This window comes from Schistocerca cancellata, chromosome 7, assembly GCF_023864275.1.
Source record: "Schistocerca cancellata isolate TAMUIC-IGC-003103 chromosome 7, iqSchCanc2.1, whole genome shotgun sequence".
Lineage (NCBI taxonomy): Eukaryota > Metazoa > Arthropoda > Insecta > Orthoptera > Acrididae > Schistocerca > Schistocerca cancellata.
In genome coordinates, this window is record NC_064632.1 from 54,913,767 (window position 1) to 54,939,878 (window position 26,112).

A 26,112-nucleotide genomic window follows, 5' to 3' on the forward strand; every position below is an offset into this window, starting at 1 on the left:
ACGATCGTATGCCTTAACTCCCGCTTACCTTGCAGTGTTCAAACCACGTTCGCCCTCGTAGTACTGGACTGCAACGATGCTGGAACGTCCCTGCAATGTTCAAATAAGCAGAGAGGGGAATTTGGTGGGGCGGGGGGGGGGGGGTGCTTGTTCACTACAGAGTGACGTCACACGAGTCTGGTAGAACTTCGATTAATATTAATATTCGTGCACTTTACAGGGCTGAACTGCTCACACTCTAAACATGTTATTCTTGTGGTCACATTCGAATCCGTTCACTGCAATCCAACAACACGACGTTCGTGGGAATGTAGTTAATCCAGTTCTCACGTGGTGCGACGCGGGAGGTGCGGGGGAACATCAAATCGTATTTCTTGCGTTTTGACTCAATTCTCTCATTTCCCAAACGTCTGCTGCATTCGCGTTTTACGCACGAACGACTGCACGTCTAGGATTATACTTGTGCCACAATGTTTACAACACTTTTGCGGGCCCAAGATTTCCGCGGTTCCGTCGCTTTAGATAGCCAACCTCTCACTACTGATCACTTGGCGCCAAACAGATGCGAAATCAATAGCGCCACCTCACTACCAATAGCAGCGATGCTAGTGAATATGGAGCTTACAAACACCTAGGGTTCGTTTCACTGTGCTAACCTACCTGTGAATATACGAACAGACATTCATGCCATGTATAGATGTCGATTAATAATGCCTAAATTAGATCTTAATTTCATGCAAAAGCCGGCCGAAGTGGCCATGCGGTTCTAGGCGCTGCAGTCTGGAACCGCGAGACCGCTACGGTCGCAGTTTCGAATCCTGCCTCGGACATGGATGTGTGTGATGTCCTTAGGTTAGTTAGGTTTAACTAGGTCTAAGTTCTAGGGGACTAATGACCTCAGAAGTTGAGTCCCATAGTGCTCAGAGCCATTTGAACAATTTTTCATGCAAAAGAGGGTGTGGGAAATAAAGTTTCACGAAAGATTAAAAATAATGTTAAGTTTGAGCATCGTTTGTCGTCGACATCGAGATCCTTAGAGACTGATGACTAGGTCATTGGCAGTAGAATAGGGCACGGAAGCGAAAATAGTGAGTATTGTTGAAAGGGGATTCGGAACTAGCTCCTTTGGAGTTCGAATTTCAGTGCGTAATCACTGCCTCACTACAATCGGTGATGAGTTAAACTATCTTCCTGAGTGGAAAGATGAAATTTTCATTTTGCGGGAAACGTTGACACATCTTACCCGTCCGAACACACATCACATACACGTATCTTCACTGTACATCTACAGTATCCTTTTTATTGCAAGCTCACAGAAACTGTCTTGGGTACTTACAGGAATTGAAGTTTTACAAATGGTTCAAATGGCTCTGAGCACTATGGAACACCTATGGTCATCAGTCCCCTAGAACTTACAACTACTTAAACGTAACTAACCTAAGGACATCACACAGCACCCAGCCATCACGAGGCAGAGAAAATCCCTGACCCCGCCGGGAATCGAACCCGGGAACCCGGGCGCGGGAAGCGAGAACGCTACCGCACGACCACGAGCTGCGGGCGAAGTTTTACACTGCATACACTCAGCTCCTGAGTGAAACAATGACTAGAAAGAAGAGCATTTTTTGCCAAGATTTTTAATCATCTCCTAAGCGTGTCGACGGCAAGTTAGAATGTTCCACTGTAGCGATTCTTTTGGAAAAAATCTGGAATCCTCAGAGAATTATATTTTACCTAGAAAAATTGGGTAATCTCAGGGAATTTCAGGAATTCACAAAATCTCAAGAATTCAGCGTTTTTAATCTGCCATTGAAATTGAATATTATTTAGTTTTATAAACATCAAATTTTAAAATACTCAATATTTCGAAGTGTGTTAAGTACATGAATATTATTCCATACAAATTATCGATGTTTAAAAACTGCAGTTAAACTACTGATTATGGCTGGTACACAGCTCAGCTCAGAGGAAAGAACAGTCATTATTGTGGTATGCGCTGCCCCCTCCCTGCTCACCATTAATTTCCAACAGAGGCTTCATGACACCATCTTCCTCCTCACATCTGAAAGTCTAAGGGATTTTTTTTTTTTCGAAGTGTGACTACTTCTTCTTCTTCTTCTTCTTCTTCTTCTTCTTCTCAGCGATCACAGGCTGTGTAGACAACGCGTTGCATCAACGATCTGCTTCCACTGTCTTCCATCTCTCGCAGTCTCTCTCCACCCTGTGGAAAGTCCTAATGCTGCGATGTCCTCCTCTATGTCATCTTTCCATCTTGGACGAGGTCGGCCCAATGGTCTTGTTGCCTGGAGGGTTCCCTCAAATGTTTTCTTGATGATTCTGTTATTTTCCATTCTAGCCACATGTCAAGTCCATTGCAGTCTCCTACTTTTTAATTTCTGTATGATAGTGGGTTGCTTCATTAACTGATAAATTTCATTGTTCTTTCGAATTCTCCATACGCCATTCTCCAACACAGGTCCCCAGATTTTTCTTACTTTCCGTTTCTCTCTTTCATTCTTTGTAAATGTCCAGCTTTCGGATCCGTATAGTACTATGTGTCAGATTATAGTGTTGTATATTTTCATCTTTTTGGTGACTGACAAAGCTTTACCTTTTATTGGGTTGCTTGGTGAGTACAGACATCTTGACCGTGGGCTATTCTTTCGTTTATATCCATTGTTATAATATTTTTACTGTTGAAACGTGATAAAAGGTATTTAAACTGAAGAACTCTTCTGAATTTAGAATGTTGGTCAATTTCAAAGTAAGGATTTGGACTTGCCACCCTGATTATTCTTGCTTCCTTCCTTCCTTCTTAAAAGTGATAAAAGGCATTTGTGCCAGGGACATTATTTCTGTTACCTTCGTTACAGATACTTTCAGAAAATCTTACTCCATTAAATTACGTTTTAGTAAGTCACAACAACACGAATCTTTTGTCATTAATGTGTTCCACGCACTGAAATTCGTCATCCTATACATGTCGGGGTATGCGATGCTGTTACATGTCAGATTGAGAATTCGTGCCGAGGATACGGGCATTTCTTTCTTGTGGCTCATGTTTTTATGAGCGTTGCAGTCGTAAACAACAAGGAATTCAATTTCCGTGGCGTTCTTGGGGTTAAATGTTGGTCGTTTGGGCAAATGTTACTGCTCTCCTGCGTCGCAGTCCCGCGGCCTGGCGTCCACAGTCGTAAAATCTCCGGCGGATTATACTACGTGACGTTCAGACGTAATGTCTTAATCGTTGTTATAAGTCGTAAAAATACTCCGTCGTCTCCGTGTTCCACAGGTCTTACATCCGCCACTTTCCTCTGCTGGTCGCGAAACATCTCTTTGCCTGCTGGCTGTTTTTCACGGTTCTGTCGAGCTCTCCTTATCCTGCGCAGTCTGGCAGCGGTTGCGAAAAGCAAATATACGTTTTCGTTTCCAGTGAGTCGGCTGCACTCGATTCCTGGTAAAAGTTCTCGCGTATTGACGACAATATGGTAGCGAATGACCACGTTTTGCTGTAAAAGTTTTTGATTGTTGTAGACTAGTGGGCCATAGTGTAGCACACGGTGATAACTAGGAAATTACATTCAAATCCTATCTTAATCATTTGTGCAGACTACGTATTTCAGTCTTTTCTATGATTTTTTATTGTTTTATATCCACACGACGTAATTATTATTTACTGGTCTATAAATGGAGGCATAATGTGTTTCTGTGATACTCTGTTTCAGTTACAGTATAAATGAATTAACCAGTTGCGTAAAATTATGCCTGAAAGCGCAGTAAAAGTAATTGACTTTTCTCTTGTATTAAAACGTGAACAAAATATTAAGTTTTTTCTGAGACCAAGGAGGTTCATTCGTCAACGTTTAAATGCAGTTTCAGATACTCGGATCAGTATTTAATCGTGATCGTGTGTACAGTGTCTTTGCCGCGTGTTCAAAGTACATTAATTCCACTGGTGGAAAGGATTTTAATGTTGGCGTTTTATTTTAGGACTGCAAACGATGTGGCATGTGGCATAGTTCGTCAGACACTTGGTTAATATTTGAGGGGGAAGGAGTGGAGCGATTAAAAATTTCGTCAGTACATCATCCAGATTTACATTTATTTCTTTGGTGAAATTGGTTTTTAGGGAAATATTCTGTGGTCCAAAGCATATTTTCTGCCTGTCTCTGCTATATAACAGTAGGCAGCCTCAGAAGCAGTGGAGATGTCTGTAGGTGATTCTCTTGCGTAAACTTCTTTTTTACAGCGAATCAATGCGCACACTACTTCCTCAGGCGGACAAAACCGACGAACTATTTACCTAAAACAGTCCATTCGTGACATCATTTAACCATGACCTAAGATGTTATAGAACTATACAGTAGTGTAGAAGAATAGGTCTGTTCCCTCTATTTAGCAATAAGCTCCATAGCCTCTTCCATTTCATTTTGGCATGTTCAGCTTGCTGTGCAAGTGCAGTGTACAGTCATTTGCTTTTAAAAGCAGTTCACACTAGCTACATATATCTCCATTTCGTCTGGGGATGCTTTCCCCAGAAGGAGACAAAACGCCAGCACAAAAACATGCATTAAACTTCGACCTAATTCTCAGAAAACAGATGTGACTAAGGTTGTAAATACTTGCCTTGAAAGTCTACGTTATATCATTTACGTTTATTGTTTTCCGAGAATAATTTCAAGTGAATACCGTAATGGTTCCTTCAGTAAGACTACGGCCTTCTCGCTCCACAGTCTATATCAGCATATATAATCCGCTGATAATTCTACAGCATATGACGGAGGGTCCGCTGCACGAACGTTATACATTATTCTAGTCCAGTGTTAGCTTGTAATCTTTCCCTAATGAAATCTACTTCAACGATGCGTCAAACTCGCAAGTTCCATGTTTGTTTTAAGCAAATGCAACGTTTCATTTGCGATAGTCGGTCGCCACTATTTTGGGCTCGCAACTCCGCCTGCTGTACCCGTATTTGAACGCTTGATAACAAAATAGTATTGCTAGACATTTTTTTAGAAAAACTGGTAAGTGGTGTAGAGCATCGCGACATGTTAAAAAAACATCGCCTTTGTCAAGGTACAGGTATGGCGTGCTACTATCATATTACCATCAGAGGAATACGGAGACTTGAAACACCCACCACCAAACACCAAGAGGTGTCTGGTAGCGAAACGGGCTATTAATACGTATGTTACGAATTGTCATCCACTTTCTTATCCGTAGACCCACTGCAACAGTTTCAAACACGATTGAATAATGATTTTTACGTTAGTTAGCACCGTACCTTTGTACGTGCTCAGCACAGCTCCCAAGAGTTTGTTTCTCTTGATGACCAAAGTAAGGGTTTATCCCACCTGCTCTATGCTGTTCCCTTCTTGAGCGGTTGAATTTGCTGTGTGGATTCCGCTTCTATAAACAGCGGGGAAACATTGTGTGTATAATAGCTGCCCAAGTATTCTACAGAACTGATTTTTCTGATATGCATGCTTAAAAAAAAAAAAAAAAGAGGCTACACACTCGAGGATAAGCAATAGCGTGGTAGGAGTATATGATAACAAATTTAGATCGAATCCAGTACGCCTTTTACAGGAAAGGGTGTCAGAATATTCGCACCAATACGCAGTGTAACGCCCTATGGCGGCAACACAGGTGTGTATTATGGCTTTCGAACGATCATAAAGGTGCCGAATGGCATCCTGCGATAGATTGTCCCAAGCACCTTGCGCGTTTTGTTGCAATTCGGCAGTGGTTCTCGCAAAGCCGTGGAGAAAGAGTTAAGTTCCCGATGAGGCGCTTCTTACATGTAGCCGAACGTTCTACATATTTCATATTACAAATGATACGTTAAACGTATTATGTATAACATCGGTCACTACATTTAGAAATTACGGTAGTGCAGATAAAAACACTCGAGTTCACAGTCTCTCAAGATAAACGCAAATAGTAAATGCAGATTAGGGGAAGGAAGGTTTAACTGTGTGTACTGGGAGCAATGGGCGTCAGAGAAAAATTCGGAAGTGGGAGGGAAAGAGGAAGGTGATAACAGGCAGTTAATGACGATGGAAAATAAAGACGCGTGAGTCGTATAGAAAGGAAGATGTGTAACTGGAAGAAGAATGAAGAACTGGCTTTGCTGTCGCTTAGTATTCAGAACTCTCTGCACATGCGAGAGAGAAGCTCCAGAAAGAGGCAGCAAGGTGCGTAAAAGGCATTTCTTGTTAGCAAGATAGACCAGCAGATATGCTGAATGAGGCTTTTAAGTGCGAAGCGTTATCTCGCCCGAGAGTGGCTGCTACTCCGCCTACAGCGCGCAAGCAAAATCAAGACAAGGTCATCCACCAGTTGATGCGAATGAATGCCGCTTCTTTCTACTACATACCGAGGCAAAGAGATTGATAGGGACGACACGTGACGTTCTCAATTTGTCCGTTACAATTACTTTTTATCATCGTAAGGGATAGAAAGGTAGATTATTGCTGTAAATGGTAGTGACAGAAGTACCATCAAATTTTTCTTACTAATGATAAGAAATATCTACTGCATTTAATGGATATGAGAGTAGATTGTGAGAAACTGGACAGTAATCGGTTGTGTTCGAATGGGTGAATTAGTGTAATGGTGCACAAGCAAAAGAAAGCTGATAATAGAAGACAGTGTTGAGGTCGAATGCGTAGGTGCATTGATAATTATCACACACACACACACACACACACACACACACACAATAGTACCACAGCACTTGATAATTTCGAATTACAGCAAATGTTTTAAACGAAGAAAAGAAGAAAAATTATGGATTCATACAGAATGGGGTACACAAAATTATATGAATCAGCTCATATTTGCTGGTATTGCTCTCTATATTTGTAGAAACAGATCGTTTTAATATTTCATATAAACTTCTATGTCACAAAATTAATTCTGCTCGCCGCAGAAAAGTATGAATCCTTTGATCTGCTCACTAGCTTTACTACAGTGTCTTTCGAGAAAAAATAATTAAAACTTGCTGTGTGAGTTTAACTGTAGCGTCGTATGAGGAATACATGCCATGTATGACACTTTTTCCTTGTATTCCGTATGTGTCTACTTGCTACTGCTATTTGTTAATGTGTACAGGGAAATTTTAAGTCATTTTCATGAATAAATCCAGTAGGGCAATAAATCATCTCACGATGTGGACAATGAATTTTATAATATTAATTTTTCTTCATCAAAGAGTGGTATGTATTAATATTGTTCCTTTACATAAATGCACATAGTAGCATGAGAATATTTTGACAGCAAATATAGAAAAGCTCCCTATCGGAGGATCGAGTCCTCCCTCGGACATGGGTGTGTATGCTGTCCGTAGCGTAAGTTAAAGTTAGATTAAGTAGCGTGTAAGCCTAGGGACCGATGACCTCAGCAGTTTGGTCCCGTAGGAATTTACTACAAATTTCCAAATAGAAAACCGTAACTAACATACAGCATTATTCTACTGTAGCTGAGGACGTTTCATGTTTGTATACTCGTTTCCTATGGCATACATTTGTTTGGCTAGTCTAGTGTAAGGACTGATGCGCTTCATTTGTCCCTGAATGGACGTAAAGTAACGGAAGTTATTCGTTAATCACTGTGGACAGGAGTTAAATGTTATCAACTGAATGTGTGTCCGGAAATCTGAAGAACGTGTCTCATATTATGGAGTATGTTGCACTCAACGCGATCGATTAATGTTAAAGAATGTAGCTTTTAAGTAGCTCTCATAACTGAGAGTTTCTACATACAGCCGGCAGTGGTGGCAGAGCGGTTCTAGGCGTGGAACCGCGCGACCGCTACGGTCGCAGGTTCGAATCCTGCCTCGGGCATGGCTGTGTGTGATGTCCTTAGGTTAGTTAGGTTTAAGTAGTTCGAGTGCTCAGAGCCATTTGAATCATTTTCTACTTACAACCCGTTGTTTGAAGTGAGACATGTGAAAAAAGAAATGTAACTTTTTATCTCATACTATTTATTTATTTAACAACGGTTTCTTCACCATAAGAGCTGTAAAAATAATGAAAACGTTAATGGTGTGTTATATGCCGTTTGGTGTTTAATAGCCACTTCGTTGTTCTTTTGCAGTTCAACTTCGTTGGAAAACTTTTAGGACCAAAGGGCAACTCTATGAAGAGACTACAAGAAGATACGATGACGAAAATGGCGGTTCTTGGGCGAGGCTCCATGAAAGACAAGCAAAAAGTAAGTTCACCTCTGTAGATTAGATTATCGTACATAAATTTCTTTTCTGGTTTCGTATTCTGTCGTGTTCGTCTGATAATTATTTACTTGCTGATGCTGTAAATCGTACCCGACGGTTTAATCTGTTGGAAACGACCCTTAGGTATACGCACCATCCATTCCAGTATGTCTTTTTTAGGTGAATTTTTATCTCGAACACATACGAGATACGTGAAGAGATTTCATAAAACCCACTCAAGACGTATGTACTGGGCAGTAGTAACCGGTTGCCAAATGTCAGAAGCGCGGTCCTGGTTGTGATGGATTGCCAGTGCTTTTGGATTTCGTTTCTTTCAAGTGACGGCAGAATTGTGGAGCATGGTGACTAGTGCGTGATCAACGTGAATGTTTTAGATGGTTATTTGGGCCGATACCAGTTTAGAATGTGGCAATAGATGGTAATTTGTCTTCCCCCAGCGAGATACGCAAAATAATTCGTGGACCGCCTATGCTTGAAATAATGATTTCCTAGTTGCGCGTATCAGTAATGTCGGATATTCCGCTTAGACCTTACGAAATGTATGGCTTGTGCCGCCGTCATGGCTTTAATATCTGTTCGTAAATTGTCAGTTCTCCACGAGTAATGGACTTCACATTTCTTGCGGAGCATTAAAGCTTTCAATCTCACCCCCCCCCCCTCTCTCTCTCTCTCTCTCTCTCTCTCTCTCTCTCTCTCTCTCTCTCTCTCTCTCTGGCTTTTGTGAATAGTAGTACATGTTCTGCAATTTCTAACGACCGCTATACCCGTAATTGAAGCATAGATTTCAGAAACCTAAGTACTAATGGACCGTGCGTGCTGCTATTTGCACCGAGTTTGTGCTTGAGAAGGAAGCAGCAGTAGAAATTCGGGCACGTTGCCGAGTGCAAGGAAGGGACTCAGTTAAGAAAACTACCTGGCTCCACAGCCGTTGCATTTCGCCAGTGCGTTTAAAGTTAAAACAGGGAAGCGGTAGCGGCGCACTGAATGCTAAAAGGGAGCGTGGCGGCAACTTGCTAGCAGAGCAGCAGGCATCCAGAGCCGCGCCAAGTTACCTTGGCGGGGCAATTCTTAGCGGCCAGTTAGCATCCTCAACTTCAGCTCAACGGGGCTGCGAGAACAAGCCGCGTCTGAGCGTGTGTATGGACTGTGCCAAGGTTGCGGCTGGGTGGAAGGAGGCTAAGGAAATGCTAACTTCCTTGCTAAAGAAATATTACAAAATATTCCACCTATTTTGAAGTTTTTCCCTTCATTTATCACAGATTTTTCTTGAGTCATTCAGTCAACAGAACGTGCAGTACTTGACAGACTGTTCCTAAGCACAAGCTATGTACTCCGATAAACAGTTACTTGAGTTTCGCAGGGTAACTCGGAACTAGGAAGTTCTATCTTCTTAGTATGTTACCAACTAAAGAGAACGGATTTTCGTTTTGTGTTTCGTGCGAAAAATATGTAATTATTAAGGGGATTGCTTAAATATTTCGTGTACGAAATTGAAGTTATTGCAATGTAAATACTTTGCTGCTGCAAACACACATGTGATTCAGTATGGCGTTGCGGCTAATTATGGTCTGTACAGTATTGTTTGCAAGTAAATAATGGCAGTTTGTGACTTACCTACGTTCTTTGTCGGAAGTGACCTGACTTGCGCAGATTAAGGAACGAGGAGCCGAGAGGAGAAGGAAATGCGAAAAGTGCGCGAACATTAACTCTGTTGAAAGTCTCTTCGGGTTTGCTGCCGGAGTATTCGAGTATCGTCCCTGAGTGCGATATATCGTTGCCGCCAGTGTTCTACTAAGGGCGGCGCCACCTGCCCAGTCTTGGAGAGCAACAGTGATGGGCGGCGCATGCGACGTGTACGGTACGGTGGCCTATGCAGGGTGTCGACTGGCAGCGTGGCGTCAGTCTTAGCGGGACCCAACAGCAGAAACAGCGTTCTTCTATAGATGGCTACCAGTTGGATCGCCGAAATATCGAATCGAGTTGATTTTAGGATCCCGCAGCAAACCCGAAGAGACTTTAAAGACTAATTTCGCCGGGAGAGCCTACGATGTCACAGTAACTGTGTTGGCAACAGGTTTTCTGGCGCTTGAAATACTATCGACAGAACATATCCCCCCTGCGGGTCCGGGGATTAGAATAGGTCCGAGGTATTCCTGCCTGTCAAGAGGCGACTAACAGGAGTCCACTCGTTTCGGTCTTCATGTGTGGTCCCCTGTAGTGCTTGACCTCTATTTCTCAAAATTTTCCCGAAGAGCGAGCCAATTGGGGAAGGGCGCCTTACATGGTGCATAATGCCCACCATGCGCTGAGACCTCTCGCATCCTTAGTCGACGTGTATCTGCGATTCCGCTCATTCCTCAGCTGTCGGACATGGCCACCCTTCTGGGTGCGTTTTCCTCCATCCTTCGTGCAGTCGACGATAATGGACTTCTTAGTTCGTTTGCGGCTGATAACTAGCACGGTAGCCAGTCCGTTGTGGTGGGGGCACCATGTACCCCGTTGGTTGTAGCCCCATGACCACACATGGATCGCTCTGCTGATGCCTGCGCCGTTAACTTCCCACGTATGCCAACGAGTAGATGCCCATCACCCTGAGGTTTCGGAACTCACTGCAATGGCCATCCTGCCAGGTGGTCTTTGCTGCTGCTGGCTGGCGCCGATGGGGAGGGTCCGTGGTCGGAGTGGGTGGCATCAGGGTGGATGACACGCCATGAAGCGTAGAACGTCATGTCTTACTGATGGTCAAACACCAGCAGTCTCTAAGCGGTCAAGGTCGCCAGGCGAATGATGGCAGCAAAGCTTATTCACCACGGTACCTCGTATCTACGAAAGTTGATGGGAATTTATCTTGTCAATGAAACCTCAGTTTTTTGTGCAGAATTTAGAGGACAAGTTTGGGTAGGTGGAGCTCTTGTCTAAAATGCGGTCAGGGTCGGTCTTGATCAAAACAGCATTGTCTGCCCAGTCACAGGATCTCTTCGCCTGTGACAAGCCGGGGGATGTTTGTTTCCATCACGCCCCATAAGAGCTTAAAAATGGTCCAGGGTATTATATTACACAGGGACCTTCTTTTGCAGTCTGACGATGAGCCGCCCGCCAATTTATAACGGCGAGTTGTCCATTTCGTCCGGCGCGTCCACCAGGCTCTGAGGGATAATGATGTTGCCACCGGTGCCTTCATCTTGGCCTTCGAGGGTGACACATTACCCGTGCTGTAAGTGCTGGAAGTTCGGCTGTACGCCTTCCCATTGTACTTACAGTGTCACCTGACTGGATTGTGGACGTCCTTCACATCTCAATACTCCCTGTGCCCCACCTCCCATCTGTGTCAGCTGTGGAGAGCACCATTTGCTCGTGTTCCAACAACTTACGTTGGCCTTCGCCATTTCTCAGCGCAGTATTAGACAGTAATCACAGTTAACAAATGTCCGTGACCCATGTTCCACAGGGAATACTTGTCATGCGTATTCCTTGGCGACCATAATTTTGATTTCCAGTTGAGAGCATAGACGCGTTTTTGGTCGTGTTCATGCTGGACACTTTCTCTCCAATCAACGCTCAAAGCATATAATCCACGTTTCATCAGTAGCAATTCAGGAATCGTAAGACGAGCGTAGTGCCGTGTTTCACACCTTCCACGTAATGCTTTTGACGTATTTGTTGTTGTGGATCATCGTTTACGCTCGCACAACATTCAGGGAAGCTATTCCATTAAAATGAAATTGTGCTGCGGCCTCTGGATGTTTCCTCTGCGACGTGGGGACTGCTGAGGCTAGTGGGTGGTTAATTGCTAATCACGCCTGCCGTGGGATGGGGGCCAATCCGGAGGCCAGCCGCGTGGCCTGTACCGCTGCCTTGGGCCAATTTCTCTGAAATATCCATCTCTTTGCTGCTGAAATGAGTTGTAATGAGACTGAAACGAGAGCCGTTTTATTTTGCGCCCTCTCCGTGGCTGGAAATAAAGTGTTTGCGCGCCGGCCCTCGCGCTAATGGCGCCTGTGCGGCGGGTTTCATTTGTTTCTTGCGTAACGAAATTGGCCGCGACTCGCCGCGCGCTTTGTCTCGGACCTGCTTTCCATCTCTGTGTGTCCCTCCCCTCCATAACTTTCCGCATAGAGTGCCGGAGAAGAAATTCTCTCAGATCATTTTCCCGTCTGAAAAACTGCCGGGCGCCGACATTCGCACTTGACGGGGTTGAGTTTCAAACGCCAGACTCTATAACACGTTCAGAATTGGAAGTGTACTCATAGCCTTAAAGTAATTACTGAATTTAGTCACTCTGCATATGACCGTTAAAAATATTTACTGAGGTAGTTGTATGATTTTTATTTCGTCCGTCTCAGTTACATTGTTATACAATTCAGCTGCAGTGATTACCGGTTTCGGGTTGATACGTCCAGTCTCAAACCACACACCCTGCCATTAACGATAATTAATCGTACGGTATGGTGTGAAAAGACACAGCAAAGTATTCATTGGGCAATAAGTACCCTCGTTGATACTAGACTATGCGTCCGTTGCTACTGTTGTTATAATTATTGTTAATGTTAACTTCATATATAATTAGTTTTTCTTTCAGATAACGGGTAAAATTACTTTTCAGGCTCTGTATGTAAAGAACTTCAATTTTTAAGAGTAATGTACTCTCAAACTGAAAATAAAAAAAAATTCTATACCTTGTTAAGACTTGCTGCGGTGTCTGTAGCTTCCTGTTCTGTGCTGTGTAACTGTTACTGTTACATTCCAAATGTAAGTTTAATGTCAATACGTTCTCTATGGTTGCAGATGAAAACTGCTGTACTGCAAAATTCAGGAAGCTGCATAAACCTAAGCATGTTTTATAAACTACAATGTTCAGAAAACAAAAGCAGTTCTTCCAGTTTTTGAAAGAAAGCCATAAATAAACCACTGAAGATGCTCAACGGTACAGGTCTGGGCAAAGAAGAAGAAAAATCCAAAATCAAATTTATTTGTAAGCAACTACGGACACAAAAGTTACCTTCAAGCTCAAAGCTAACGTTGGTTTTTATACATCGTTAAAAATGCACTTAGGTGGCCGAACTTTAAAAATTAATAACATCAGGCAAAGTGTTCCTTGAACGTGTTTTGATAGTAACCCAAGTAAGTCCGATTGACAGGTTATACCATGATCTTCGAAATGGCTGTGTATCAGAAAGCGAGCAGTACTTAAAAAGACAAAACGAAAATGATATTGTAACCCAACCCACGACAACCAGTGAAGCATATTGTGATTCAAAAAATGTATTTCGGATAATAACTTCGTTGCAACTAAGTTTCTGCCAGCAATTGAGAAGAAAGTGCGCAACGGGAACGCTGCTGCAGGTGATCTAATCTACGGCAGGATACTCTGCAAACCAGTGGGAAGTGCGTGGTACAGGGTACTTCCCTTTCTGTTCGTATGTGTGCGCGTTGGCGTGAGTATAATTTCGTCTTCGTGATCTTCGTGTAAGGGATACGTAAGCGGCTGTAATATATTCCTAGATTCATCACAGAAAGTTGGTTCTATCAGTTTTCTAACGAGATTTTCATGGGATAGTTTGCTCTGTCTTCAAGCGTGTGCCACTTCTTTTAGCGTCTTTGTGACACTCTCCCATGGATCGAACAAACCCGTGACCATTCATGCTGCCATTTTTATCCGTTCCATATCCGCTGTTACTACTATTTGGTATAGGTCCCCGACACTTCAGTTACATTGTATGAAGGCGTAATGCTATATATTTTTCCTCAGCCAGTTTCGATTGAAAAGTGTGGAATTTGTTGTGGGACATGTTTCACGGAAGTTCTAATAGGTGGCGGCGCAATTCGTAGCGTTCAGAATGGTGCATTCCAGGCAGACACAGGTCATTGAGTTTCTTTCGGCGGAAAACAAGAGCATCGCTGATATGCGTAGGCGCTTGCGGAATGTCTACGGAGATCTGGCACTGAATAAAAACGCGGTGAATCGTTGGGCGAGGCGTCGGTCAAAATCACAAGGTCGTGCAAACCTGTCCGATCTCCCGCGTACCGGCCGGCTCTCAGGAAATTGAAGAAAAGGCTTCAGCGTGCTCGTCGCCACAAAAATGCAAACTAACTTTCGCTTCTCCGTGACAACACTAGGCCCCACATAAATCTGCACATCCGACAGGAGCTCACAAAACTTCATTGGATTGTTCTTCCTCGTCCACCCTAAAGCCCTGATATCGCACTTCCGCTTTCCATCCGTTTGGTCCACTGAAGGATGCACTTCGCGGGAAGCAATAACTAGTTGTTGGCGAGGTTAGTGATGCGGCAAGACTTTGGCTACTACGTCGACCATTAGAGCGGTACCAGCCCTCCTAGAAAGGTGGCTTGTTGTTGTTGTTGTTGTGGTCTTCAGTCCTGAGACTGGTTTGATGCAGCTCTCCATGCTACTCTATCCTGTGCAAGCTTCTTCATCTCCCAATATGTACTGCAGCCTACATCCTTCTGAATTTGTTTAGTGTATTCATCTCTTGGTCTCCCTCTACGATTTTTACCCTCCACGCTGCCCTCTAATACTAAATTGATGATCCCTTGATGCCTCAGAACATGTCCTACCAACCGATCCCTTCTTCTTGTCAAGTTGTGCCACAAACTCTTCTCCCCAATCCTATTCAATACTTCCTCATTAGTTATGTGATCTACCCACCTAATCTTCAGCATTCTTCTGTAGCACCACATTTCAAAGGCCTCTATTCTCTTCTTGTCCAAACTATTTATCGTCCATGTTTCACTTCCATACATGGCTACACTCCATACAAATACTTTCAGAAACGACTTCCTGACATTTAAATCTATACTCCATGTTTACAAATTTCTCTTCTTCAGAAACGCTTTCCTTGCCATTGCGAGTCTCCATTTTATATCCTCTCTACTTCGACCATCATCAGTTATTTTGCTCCCCAAATAGCAAAACTCCTTTACTGCTTTAAGTGTTTCATTTTCTAATCTAATTCCCTCAGCATCACCTGACTTAATTCGACTACATTCCATTATCCTTGTTTTGCTTTTGTTGATGTTCATCTTATATCCTCCGTTCAGTAGTCATATTGGACGGAGGTTATGTTGAAAAATAGTCTTTTGTAGCCAAAATAGTGGGGAATAATGTGTATTGGAATCCTGGATAACACCAACCTGCTACCAGAAAAAAATGTTATACGTTACATATTGAACGCTCCTCGTAGGATGGGTCGCACGAGCGTGTTGTATGCAGCCTCTTCCGATGAACTTACGTATCTCCTTTGTAGACTGATGACATTTCGCTAGTATTATACCAATGAACTGCAGTGGACTGTAGCATTTTCCTAGTGTTATACCACTAAACAGCAATCTGCCACTGTTTTACCTACGACTGCGACTACGTGACCATTCCATTTCATGTACGTACAAATAGTCACATTCAGGTAGTTTATGAATTGACCGATTCCAGCTGTGACTCATTGATATTATAGACATGGGCTACTACGTTTCCCCGTTTCCTGAAGCGCACAGTTTTGTATTTCTGAACCTTCTAAGCAAGTTGCTAATCTTTACACCACTTCGCAATCTTACTAAGATCTGACTGAATATTTGTGCAGCTTGTGACAGACAGTACTTCATTATAGAAAACTGCACCGTATGCGGAAAGTCGGAGGTTACTATTAATATTGCTCGCAATTTCATTAATTTAAAATATGAACAGCAAGGGTCCCAGCACATGTTCATGGGTCCCATCCTAAGTTACTACTGCACCTGACATCAGATCTCCATTCAAGATAATTTGCTGCGTCCTCACTAAAAAAATCTCAATCCAGTCACAAATTTCGTACTTTGATATTAAGCGTATATGTGGTACTCATCTTTTCAATGGCACGAGAATTAAATTGAGACAGTAACCGTTGGTTTCCCTCGGTAAAGAAACGTTAGAAAACGGAGTGACTGGATACTAACTTTGGTGCAACTAACAGCCACTACACATTGCCAAAACCGTATTTTAAGGAATGATATAAAATTTCGTTGAGCACGATTTAAAATTTGTGTGCACCAATTCTCAGGAGTATTGAATATTTTTATCGTGCATGCCAAATGTGACCGTGAGCCATATATTGAGTGTTGACAGTATTTGACCTTGTGTATAGATGCCACCAGCAGCTACTCAATATGTGAGGAGCCAATTAAGTTATTTCTACGTACGGACAGTAGTTAAACCGCTAAAATGTTAAGAATAATTAGGGCAAAATAATCAAATTTCGGAGACTCCTGTACGACACCATGTAGTATAGCGTGAGTGAATGAGTTTAATCTCAACATCCAGGTGTTTGCGCGATGCCCCTGTGTAAACAGCAAAGAAACCTGCGTCTCCTGTTACGCAAATGGCAGCTTGAGGTGCAAAGGCGGTAGCGAACTCGAGACCTCGAGTCGGACTTTACAGGGGGCGTAGAGTTGGTGTGTCTGGCTCTGGCTACCCCTCCAGGGGGGTCCGGAAACCGCGACGGCTCCAGCGTCCGCGCAAAGTGAAAAGGCGTCGTGGTGCCTCTAATTAGTGGCGACCATTAGCGAGGTCACGTGGCCCCCTGGGAGCGCTAATTGGTCGGCGCGCTGTAAGGGTGTTAGCGCTAAACTCGGCCGCCATTAGGGAGCCCAGGCGAGCCGTTGGCCGCGCGCGCGCACATTCCGCGCCCTGCCGCCGCGCCGGACGTCCGGCCGCGGTGCATTGTGGGCCGGGCCGGCAGCGCCGTAATTCCTGCCCAACTGCGTTAAGGCTAGGAGATACGGCGGGGCGCCCTCTGCCCGTCAACGCAACTGCTGCCGGTAATACCTGATACGGCTGGTCTGGGGTGAAGTGTAAGAGTATTTTGAATGCTCTCTACTGGTATTACTGTTATCTAGCTTTCCTTCTGTGTGCCTTCTTGCTTATGCGATCTCGCTTAACGGTACAGTCGGTACGGAGTTGGTGGTGCTGTCAATGAAATTTTATTTTTATTGTTATAGAATAGGTCGCTTGTGTTCCTGTCTGTTTGACACGGAGCTGTTCCATTCTTTATGGACTACGTTGTGAGAACAGCGTTTGCCAGCACGAATGAAAGTATTAACATTTATTCGTCGTTGACAAGATAATCCTCTGTCTCAACAGTTGTGATATTTTCGTCCAGTTCTTTTTTATACATGTTTTTAAATTAATTGTGTTTTTACGTCCTTTGTTCAATGAATAGACTCTAATACCGTGCCTTAATAAAATTATTAGATTGGTAGAGGTACTTCAGATCCGTCTTCGGACTTCTGAAATGCGCATTTATTTCACCATAGGCGTTTCATTTTGTATATTTAAAGCATCGCGATCAGCCCGGAGTCAAACATATTTGCAGTTTTGGTTTAGTTCTAGATTTCAGACATGAAACGGACACAGTTTGGAATGTTAAATGATATTTCGTGGAAGAGATGAGAATAGTTGCTAATGGCAGAACAATAGAAACGACGCCTAGCTTTCTTTCATTTTTTAATGATATCTACCTCCGCCCCTCTCCTCCCGCTGTCTGGACTACTGCTACAATAGATTTAGGTTATTTGCACGTCTCTGCGGCATTTTCGCAAACTCTGTCGTGTTAAGACTTCATCGGGAGAGGCAAGGCCAAGATTAAACGAGATAGTAATATTCATCAGGAAGAAAACAGAATTAACAAAGGGCCAGCGACAGTTGTTCCTGTATCACTTTCTTGTCCGTATTGTGTCGCGTTTCCCTCTCGCTGATAATACAGGCTGGCGCTTTGGTGGAGGCGACATAGGTCGACACTGTCTGGTCCGATGCACACACAAATTTTGGTTTACGTAGCAGCAGAGCGGCAGCCGCCGCCGTGAGACACTGGTATTTCATTCCTTGTTAGCCCAGTCCCGTTTTAAGTCTCGTTGCTTTGAGGGCCTGTCTGAGCAACACTGCCAACCACCACATTAACAGCATCCTTCGATTTGTGAATCTTCCCGCTAATGGCGTTTGCTGATATCGTGGTAGGGATGGCACTTGGGTCGTTATTTAAATTACATATTTTTTTTTGACTTTATTGCTCGATCATGTTTCTGCAGTTAGGTGTCATCAGCAGTTTTCTCCTCTTGAGTATTCTTGGCGACAAACACTGTACATATTTCGTTTTATAGTTTCCGAATCCACGAAGTTCCGCACCACACCAGCTTTACAAAACGCTATGTTAACATTTGTACTAAAAATATCTCTGCATCTGGCGTTTGCTTGCTTTCCTTACATTTGACGTCAATTCAGTCAGTTGGCAAGTATTGTAGTTACTCGGTAATATATGAACGACGCGCTATTCACCATGCACACATTCACAACTCCACATGTGTATTATTTTCTCATAGCTTCGCACGTGAATGCGCGACGTTCTTCGGTAAACCTCACAGTGGCCGTGTTCTGTCGCGAAGCATGTCAGCATAAATTTGCCTACCCTCAGAATCGGACAATATGTTCAGGGGCATAGTTGATGTCAGAACTGATCTGGTAGAAGTTGTAATAGCGATAGATCGAGGCTCATTACGCCTACTAGCTTCGTATTGGCTAAAAACGTTATGTCCAACCGATACTCGACGCAGCGTCGTTGCTTTTCGTAGTGTCAATCTACCAATTATGCCATCCGATCGTATTTCGCGGACCGAATGAGATCTTAAATCAATGGGAATTGCCCAGCAGTTTCATGCTGTGTACAACGGTTTCACAAAATTTCAAGACTAGAAAATTTCAAAGAAAGGAGTATAGAAAATGTCTTGGATAACATTGAGATGTCTTTCAGCACTCTCTTGACATGTTTAAATTACGAAATGCCTAAGGGCACAGTCTTCGAGTAACGGGGATTCCACGGCATCTTCATAATATGCGCTAAGAGCGCCGTGTGTCCCTTGGTTTCAACAATAGCCTACTTTTAAATGTGATATTATTAACGTGTCGGGCTTATGCAGACCTACTTTGCCCCTCCAATGCAGATTTTTGCTCGTAGTTTGTGTGCGGGAATGGTGCTGTGTAGGTGCAAACACGAAGCAAATATTTCTGAACGTCTGCTTCATCTTCATTTTTGGAACTCTTATCGTTCCAGTGCTATTTCCGGAGTGCCACTGTGTAGTTCACGCGTCTTTAGGGTCATTGCGACATTTGATTCGAAAAACTCAGTACTGTTGTGCATCACTTTTATGGATGAGCAATATTTGCGACATGGGTATAGAATTATGTGACCTGTGCATGGCTTTATTGAATATTTTTTCACGTTTATAGAAAGGTTATTTAACATTATTTACAGTTTGCGTTGGACAAGTCTGATTTGAGACTTGTATACCAATTGTATTAACATGCTGTACTTCTCAAATGTTGAGGTCTCTGACCCACAATTTCGTAGGCCGGCTGTTAAACACCATTAAATATGCATTTCAGCTATTTTAATATTCAGAGCGTGTAATTATTCTGTAGAGATTATTTGAAAATTTATCAATCGGCACTTCGTTGTAATTTCGATATACGTGCGGAATGTTAATTTGTTTGACTATGACCCCCCCCTCTCTCCTCCCCTCTCTCTCTCTCTTCCCCCCTCTCCCTCCTCCAAAACACACACACACACACACACACACACACACACACACACACACACACACACACTAAACATTCTTTTCCTGTGTCTACGGGAATGCGAATGAAAGTAACGGACTGCCTGTAACCGCTTTGTTAATGTGAAGAAGACATACATCTCAAGTTACGCCCTTGGTAAAAACAAGAGAACAACATTTCAGACAGATTGCCAAACAGTCTTTTTATTTCCAGTATGTTATCCACAAGAACGAGGTGAGGGTAAGAGTACTAGGATGTATACGTAGCCGCAAAAACAATTATTAATCTATGTACATAACAACACAAAAGCAAAGGGAGAGGTAATAATAATAATAATAATAATAATAATAATAATAATAATACAAAGTATTTTACTCTATTCGTTGTACACTGATCATCGGGAATATATGAAAGAAGAATAGAAAATTAGTTTCCCACCGAGTATGAGAGTACTGACGTGCTTGTCGTCATCATCTGTAAGACTGTTCAGTCTATCATCTGTGATAATATTGTAAAACTTTTATTTGTTTTTTCTTATTACTCTTCGGTCATAGCATCATATATATATTTTAGCAAGACAAGCGCTTATTAAATGCGGATTAAGACTAAGCCAAGGCGTGTTAACTCAGCCACTTGAATTGCGTGCTGCGGAAGTAATAAAAACTTTGACGAAAAGCCTCCACAAGAGTAATAGCACACGGGACGATGAAAAGGACAGAGGCTTCCTCTGACGCAGAGTCGGAAAAAAATTGAGTTACTTAGAAGATTATGTAGTCTGTTGCGAAGGAAATACGACCTTAAGGGTAACGAAAAACTTGAAAACTTTCATTATGTCGTAGATGTTGCAGGAGAGTTGATGGTACGTCGTGGGACATAAGAGGTAGAAAAATACGTGCTCACGAAAGAGGAAATCATTCTTATAGAAAGAGGTAGAAAAAATACGCGCTCACGAAAGAAGAAAGCATTCTTATAGGCTGAGCACCGTATTGAGTGGATTGTGGCAAAAGTTATCATTAATATTTAGAGTATGCTAGCGCAGAGAAATTTCGAAGATGAACTTCTATATGTCTAAAGAAAGAAGGCCAAGTGGAAAAAGTATGAAATTACGAGAAATTATGTTGCTATAAATGATCATGATGTCATTCTCGCAGGTCGAGCGAGATTGCACCGTAGTAAAGTTACGAGAACCATATCGGATTTCAAATCCCTGTCAATTCAATCTGAATTAGGTTTGGCTTATTGTTCTTGATTCGTGCAAATGTCCAGCTGGCCTCTTACACAGATTACGGCGGCTCCTTTTCTTCATCCCGCTTCAGCTCGGATAGTAATTGTTCTGTTGTTAACCCCAAGTTAACGGACTGTTGAAACTTTTTTCGTAACAGTGGTACAAAGAGCTGTTTTCCTGAAAACTTTTTTTTAAAACCTATTTCTTTGCGTTACTGCATCTTCTCGAACCACTTGCTCCAGGGTGCATTTAAGTCACTTCCTTCGGTGTCAGAAGGAAAAAAAGACAATATATGTATCTTAGGATGATGAATTGCTAGGTGGTTCGAAACCGGTAATGGAATAATAAAAAATTAAATGGAAGAACAAAAGGCGACTGGTTGCAGTAATTTCAAGAAACCTTTATTGTATAGGAAAGGTACCGATATAAAACAGTGAAACGTTATATATAATGTAATTATCAAGTAAGTAGAGTCATCTGTAGATGCGCCTGCGTAAAGTCTCCCAGCATATTAATTGATCTTGTTGGGTCGTCAGTCGTATCATACATTCATCATGGCACAATATTTCAGCTATATGGACCGCTGAAATATTGTGTCACGGTGACCGCATGATCCGGGTGAAAACCCGACAGAAACTCTACGCTTAGTTTGGAAAACAGAAGCAGAACACTGGCAAATTGAAGGTTTGACTTGAGACATCAGCCGTGTGTCCGAGAAGTATTACCCCCACAATGTAAGCATACGTGTTCAAGCCCCTGGTTCAGCACACATTTTCAATCTGTCCGAATTATTCATTAAAGCGTGCACCCCACAGCACAGAGGACTATTAATTATTAGTTTCGAATATCTTAGTTTCCATCGACCGCTTGATAATCTTAAAGTTTCCGATTGCGAACAATTAATATCTCGTAACTATAAATGTTTTAATTGATGGTTTTCCATCAGTATTTATTACGAGCAAGGATTATGAAAATGAAACTTAGTTAACAGGGTAGGTATAATTTTAATAACTGCTAAGAGAAACTTACTGGTGTAGTGGAATGTTTTTCTTTCACCAAGCTTGAAGGTAGCCAGTTTTTAGACTGTTGTCGGTAGCAGGCTGGCGGTTGCTGGCCAACGTTAAGAGAGACTACCCGTATTTCTTCTTCTTCTTCTTCTTCTTCTTCTTCTTGCGCTACGTCCTATCTAGGACCACAGGTAGCCCCTTCGTGGACTGCATTTTTCTTCTCTTCTCCCAGAACCTCTTCATTCTTTCTCTTCTTTTCTCCCGCTCTTCTTCCGAGATCTTCAGTGCCCTTTCTCCTGTCGGCTCCACTGGTGACACTCTAATCTTTTCCTGTATTCTTCTCTGTCGTTGATCTCCGGCATATTGGTGGGTTTATATTTGTTCCTCTAATTCCTTTTCTTCGACCTTGATTCCCAGTTCCAACCAGTCCTTCCGAAGTTCAACAATCCACTTGATTCCAGCCTTTCCCGTTGTCCTTCCTGTTGTTTCCCACACTATATTTGTCATTCTGTCCATACTCAACCTAATTATATGTCCAGCAAATCTTACCCTTTTGAGTCTGATTTCCCAGGATATTGTTTTCATGTTCCGGTACAGTTCTTCCCTAGGTCTTCGCATCAATCTCTCTCCACCTCTTTTGGGACCTTTTCTTTCTGTAGTTGTTCTGCCCCATTTCTTCCTAGTGTCATCGTCTCAGCAGCATATAATACTGCATTCCTCACCGTTGCCTTGTAGAGGTTTATCTTTGCCTCTGTGGATAAGTTCTTTTTATTATATATATCTCTCTCGTCATACAAAAGGCTGACCTCATCTTTGTCCTCTATGTTATTCCCTCCTTGCTCCTGTTCCTTCCTGTTGTAAATTCTCCCAGGTATTTAAATTTGTCCACTATTTGCACAGTGCCTTTCGGTGTTTCCCAGCCTGCAGTGGTATTTAATGTCTTTGTCTTGTTATAGGCGATCCGCAGTCCCACCTTTCTGGCTAACGTAAGTTGTCGATTTGTGTCTTTGCGTCTTCTTCCGTCTCACTTACTGTTGCTACGTCGTCTGCAAAGGCTAGGCTGTCCACTTGAGCCCTGTTGTCCTTTTTGTCCCCCCACAAGGGTCTTTGGTATTCCCATTTCCTCGTTTATTACTCTCCACTGCCTGATCACTTCGTCCAGTGCTATACTGAACAACAATGGTAACAATCCATCTCCCTATTTGACACCTGTCTTGACCTCAAATTCTTTTGACAGTGCTCCTCTGAATCTCACTCTTGCTTTTGTGTCTGTCAGAATTTCTTTTATGAGTTCTTGTGTAGTTCCATCTAGTCCTCGGTTCTTCAGGATCATAATAAGAGTCTGTCTGTCGTTGGAGTCATATGCCTTTGTGAAGTCCACGAAGGTTATTACTGTCTTTTTGTTTTTTAAGGCCCTATATTCTGTCGGTTGCTCAGGATCAATATCTTTTCTATACTACCATAATTATAAAGATGTTAATAATTTCATTGAGCTAACGCCATTACGTGTTACAACGTGGGTGTCGAGGGTTATAATTGAAAAGCGTGAACCGGAACGACGCCGAGGTGTCGCTTTTTACAGGTTATAGGCCGGTCCTCGTCATGGCGAAACGAGCATTCGCCATGCTGTTTGGTATTAGGCGGATGTGCGTGCCCATCACACATGCAGCGCTCTACGCGCCTGGACTGTTGCCAGACCGGATACGTGACGCTCTGCCGTGCGGGCTGTTGAAGTGCGTGAACTGTTGCTGCGGGTCCCCAGGACCAGCTGGCTAATGAATATACGCATCGTGCACTCGTTTCGAATTGACACACCGTACATTTCTGATTCGCAGTGCCACCAGCTGTCGCGGTCCCGTAACGAATCCCGGCGGTCCATTAATAAACGTATCGTCGTGAAGATATTTCAAAGCAGGCCTGTTCCATGTGTTGTTCTGTAGGTTAATCGTGACTGGTTGAGTGAACTTCTCTTTTCAAACTCTGGTACATGTAAGTAAGGATGTAGCTAGAGCGTGGTGTGTCTGTTACCTTTCAGAAGAGACAGTCGCTAAAAGCAACTGAATTTCAAACGTGACCGTTCTATTCATCTAAATGTTTTCTGTGCTAGTCACCATACGCTTTTTGGTGAAAGGTTTGTGTTTAGCTCAACTAATTTGTCCAGGTTCGCCATCGTGGACTGTGCGTCATATATATGACTTGTCTTCAAACTTCCGCTATGGAACCTTGAAGATAAAAACTTTCCGTTGTGCCCAATATCTTTTAGTGTAACATGTCTCATGGGACCAGCTCGAGTTTTTTGAGTTGTTCTGCTTCTCTTTGGAGTGGTGTAGGCACGCCCTTGACGAGTCATCCTTTTCTGGCTCCTTATCTCTTAGTGTCTGTCTCAATAAGAATTACAAATTGAGACATAATACTTCGGACACCTTGGGTCTACTTTGGAAGAAACCAACTTCATAGATCTGGTATACGCATTCTCCGAAACAAGACAAGATTATTGCGCCCTTCCCATCTCTAGTTTTCCAAGTCGATGTCGCAGATATTCTATTGGTGCGACTAATTCCAGTCATTGATCGATGATGACAAAAATTAAAATGACTACAAAGTTACTGTCTAGTGCTGAAGATATCCAGAAGTGATAACTCCATCTTTTTGATGATCTATCATATGGAGTCGGTAATTTTGGTGTATAAACTTCTTGTAGGAATTGTATCACAGAAACTCTTAAACCAATGCGTGCTTTTGGAACAAATTACCGCAGGCGAACACATTCTCGAAATTCTTTTACGATCTCGGTTTTGACACCTACCTACCACAACCCATATAATCACGTTTCCACAACATTTACCACGGGCTTCCTATGTAGACTTGATACGGACAGAAACAGAAGTTGTATGTACACGAAACGAATAGTTACTAATTCCCATGGACTCCCGAAAAACGACAGCTGTTGTGTAGCTCGATACTACCAAGACGAGAAAAAAGCTTTAAATTCGTGTAACTGGTTGACATTAGAAGGAAGAAGAAAGTCATAATGGTTCTTCACATTTGGTGTTTTGGAAATATATTTATTTCTAGGAAATATTTCTTGTTTAAATCTTAGAATAGCGAATCGAATTTGGTTTGCACGCTTGATATACGTAATATACGTATACAGCAGTGCTGATAGTGTCAGAAAGAAATTTCCACTCTGCAGCGGAGTGTGTGCTGATAGGAAACCTCCTGGCAGATTAAAACTTTTTGCCGGACCGAGACTCGAAGTTGGGGCCTTTGCCTTTTGCGGGCAGGTGTTCCACCAACTGAGTTACCCAAGCACGTCTCACACCCCGCCCTCACAGCTTTACTTTCTCCACTACCTCGTCTCCTGTATTCCAGACTTCACAGAAGCTCTCCTGCGAACCTTGCAAGACTAGCACTCCGCAGTATCCTTTCTTCCAGGAGCACTAGTATTGGAAGGAGAGCTTGTGTGAAGTTCGGAAGGTAGGAGATGAGGTACTGATGAAAGTAAAGCTGTGAGGACAGGGCATGAGTCGACCTTGGATAGCTCAGTCGGTAGAGCACTTGCCCGCGAATGGCAAAGGTGTCGAGGTCGAGTCTCGGTCCTGCACACAGTTTTAATCTGCCAGGAAGTTTCAGCTTGACGGTGTGTGGCGAAAGGTACTTACGCTGCCTTATTCTGATCTCCCCTTCCCTGTTCCATTCATGAATGGCGTGTCAGAAAAAAGATTGTAGGTAAACCTCCATATTAGCTCTAATATCTCAAATTTTCTCGTTACAGTCTTTTCGCGAGATGTGTGTGGCAAGAGATAACACATCGTCGGACTCTTTCTAGAGCAAACCGTCTCTCGTAAACTAAAAGACCTTGTGACGAAACGCTCTGCTCTTCGTTGCGTATCTCTCTCTCTCTCTCTCTCTCTCTCTCTCTCTCTCCCCCTCTCTCCCCCCCCTCCTTCCTCCTTTCCCCTCCTCCTCCTACCTGGTAATCATTCCAGAGCTGTGAGCAATACTCAAGAATCGGTCGAACAAATGTTTTGTTAAGTCACTTCCTTCG

The 26,112-nt window shown here is 42.9% G+C and overlaps 1 protein-coding gene across 3 annotated transcripts in view; it reads left to right on the top strand.

Moving 5' to 3' along the window:
• Positions 1 to 26,112, top strand: part of LOC126091847 (KH domain-containing, RNA-binding, signal transduction-associated protein 2-like) — a 537,235-nt gene that overhangs the window by 430,574 nt on the left and 80,549 nt on the right. For all 3 annotated transcript variants that reach the window (XR_007521268.1, XM_049907106.1, XM_049907107.1), the window contains exon 3: positions 8,101 to 8,217. Coding sequence is in view for 2 of the 3 variants with exons in the window: in XM_049907106.1 (XP_049763063.1) it covers positions 8,101 to 8,217 (117 nt within the window). In the remaining variant the exon portion in view is untranslated. The remainder of the gene's footprint in view (positions 1 to 8,100; positions 8,218 to 26,112) is intronic.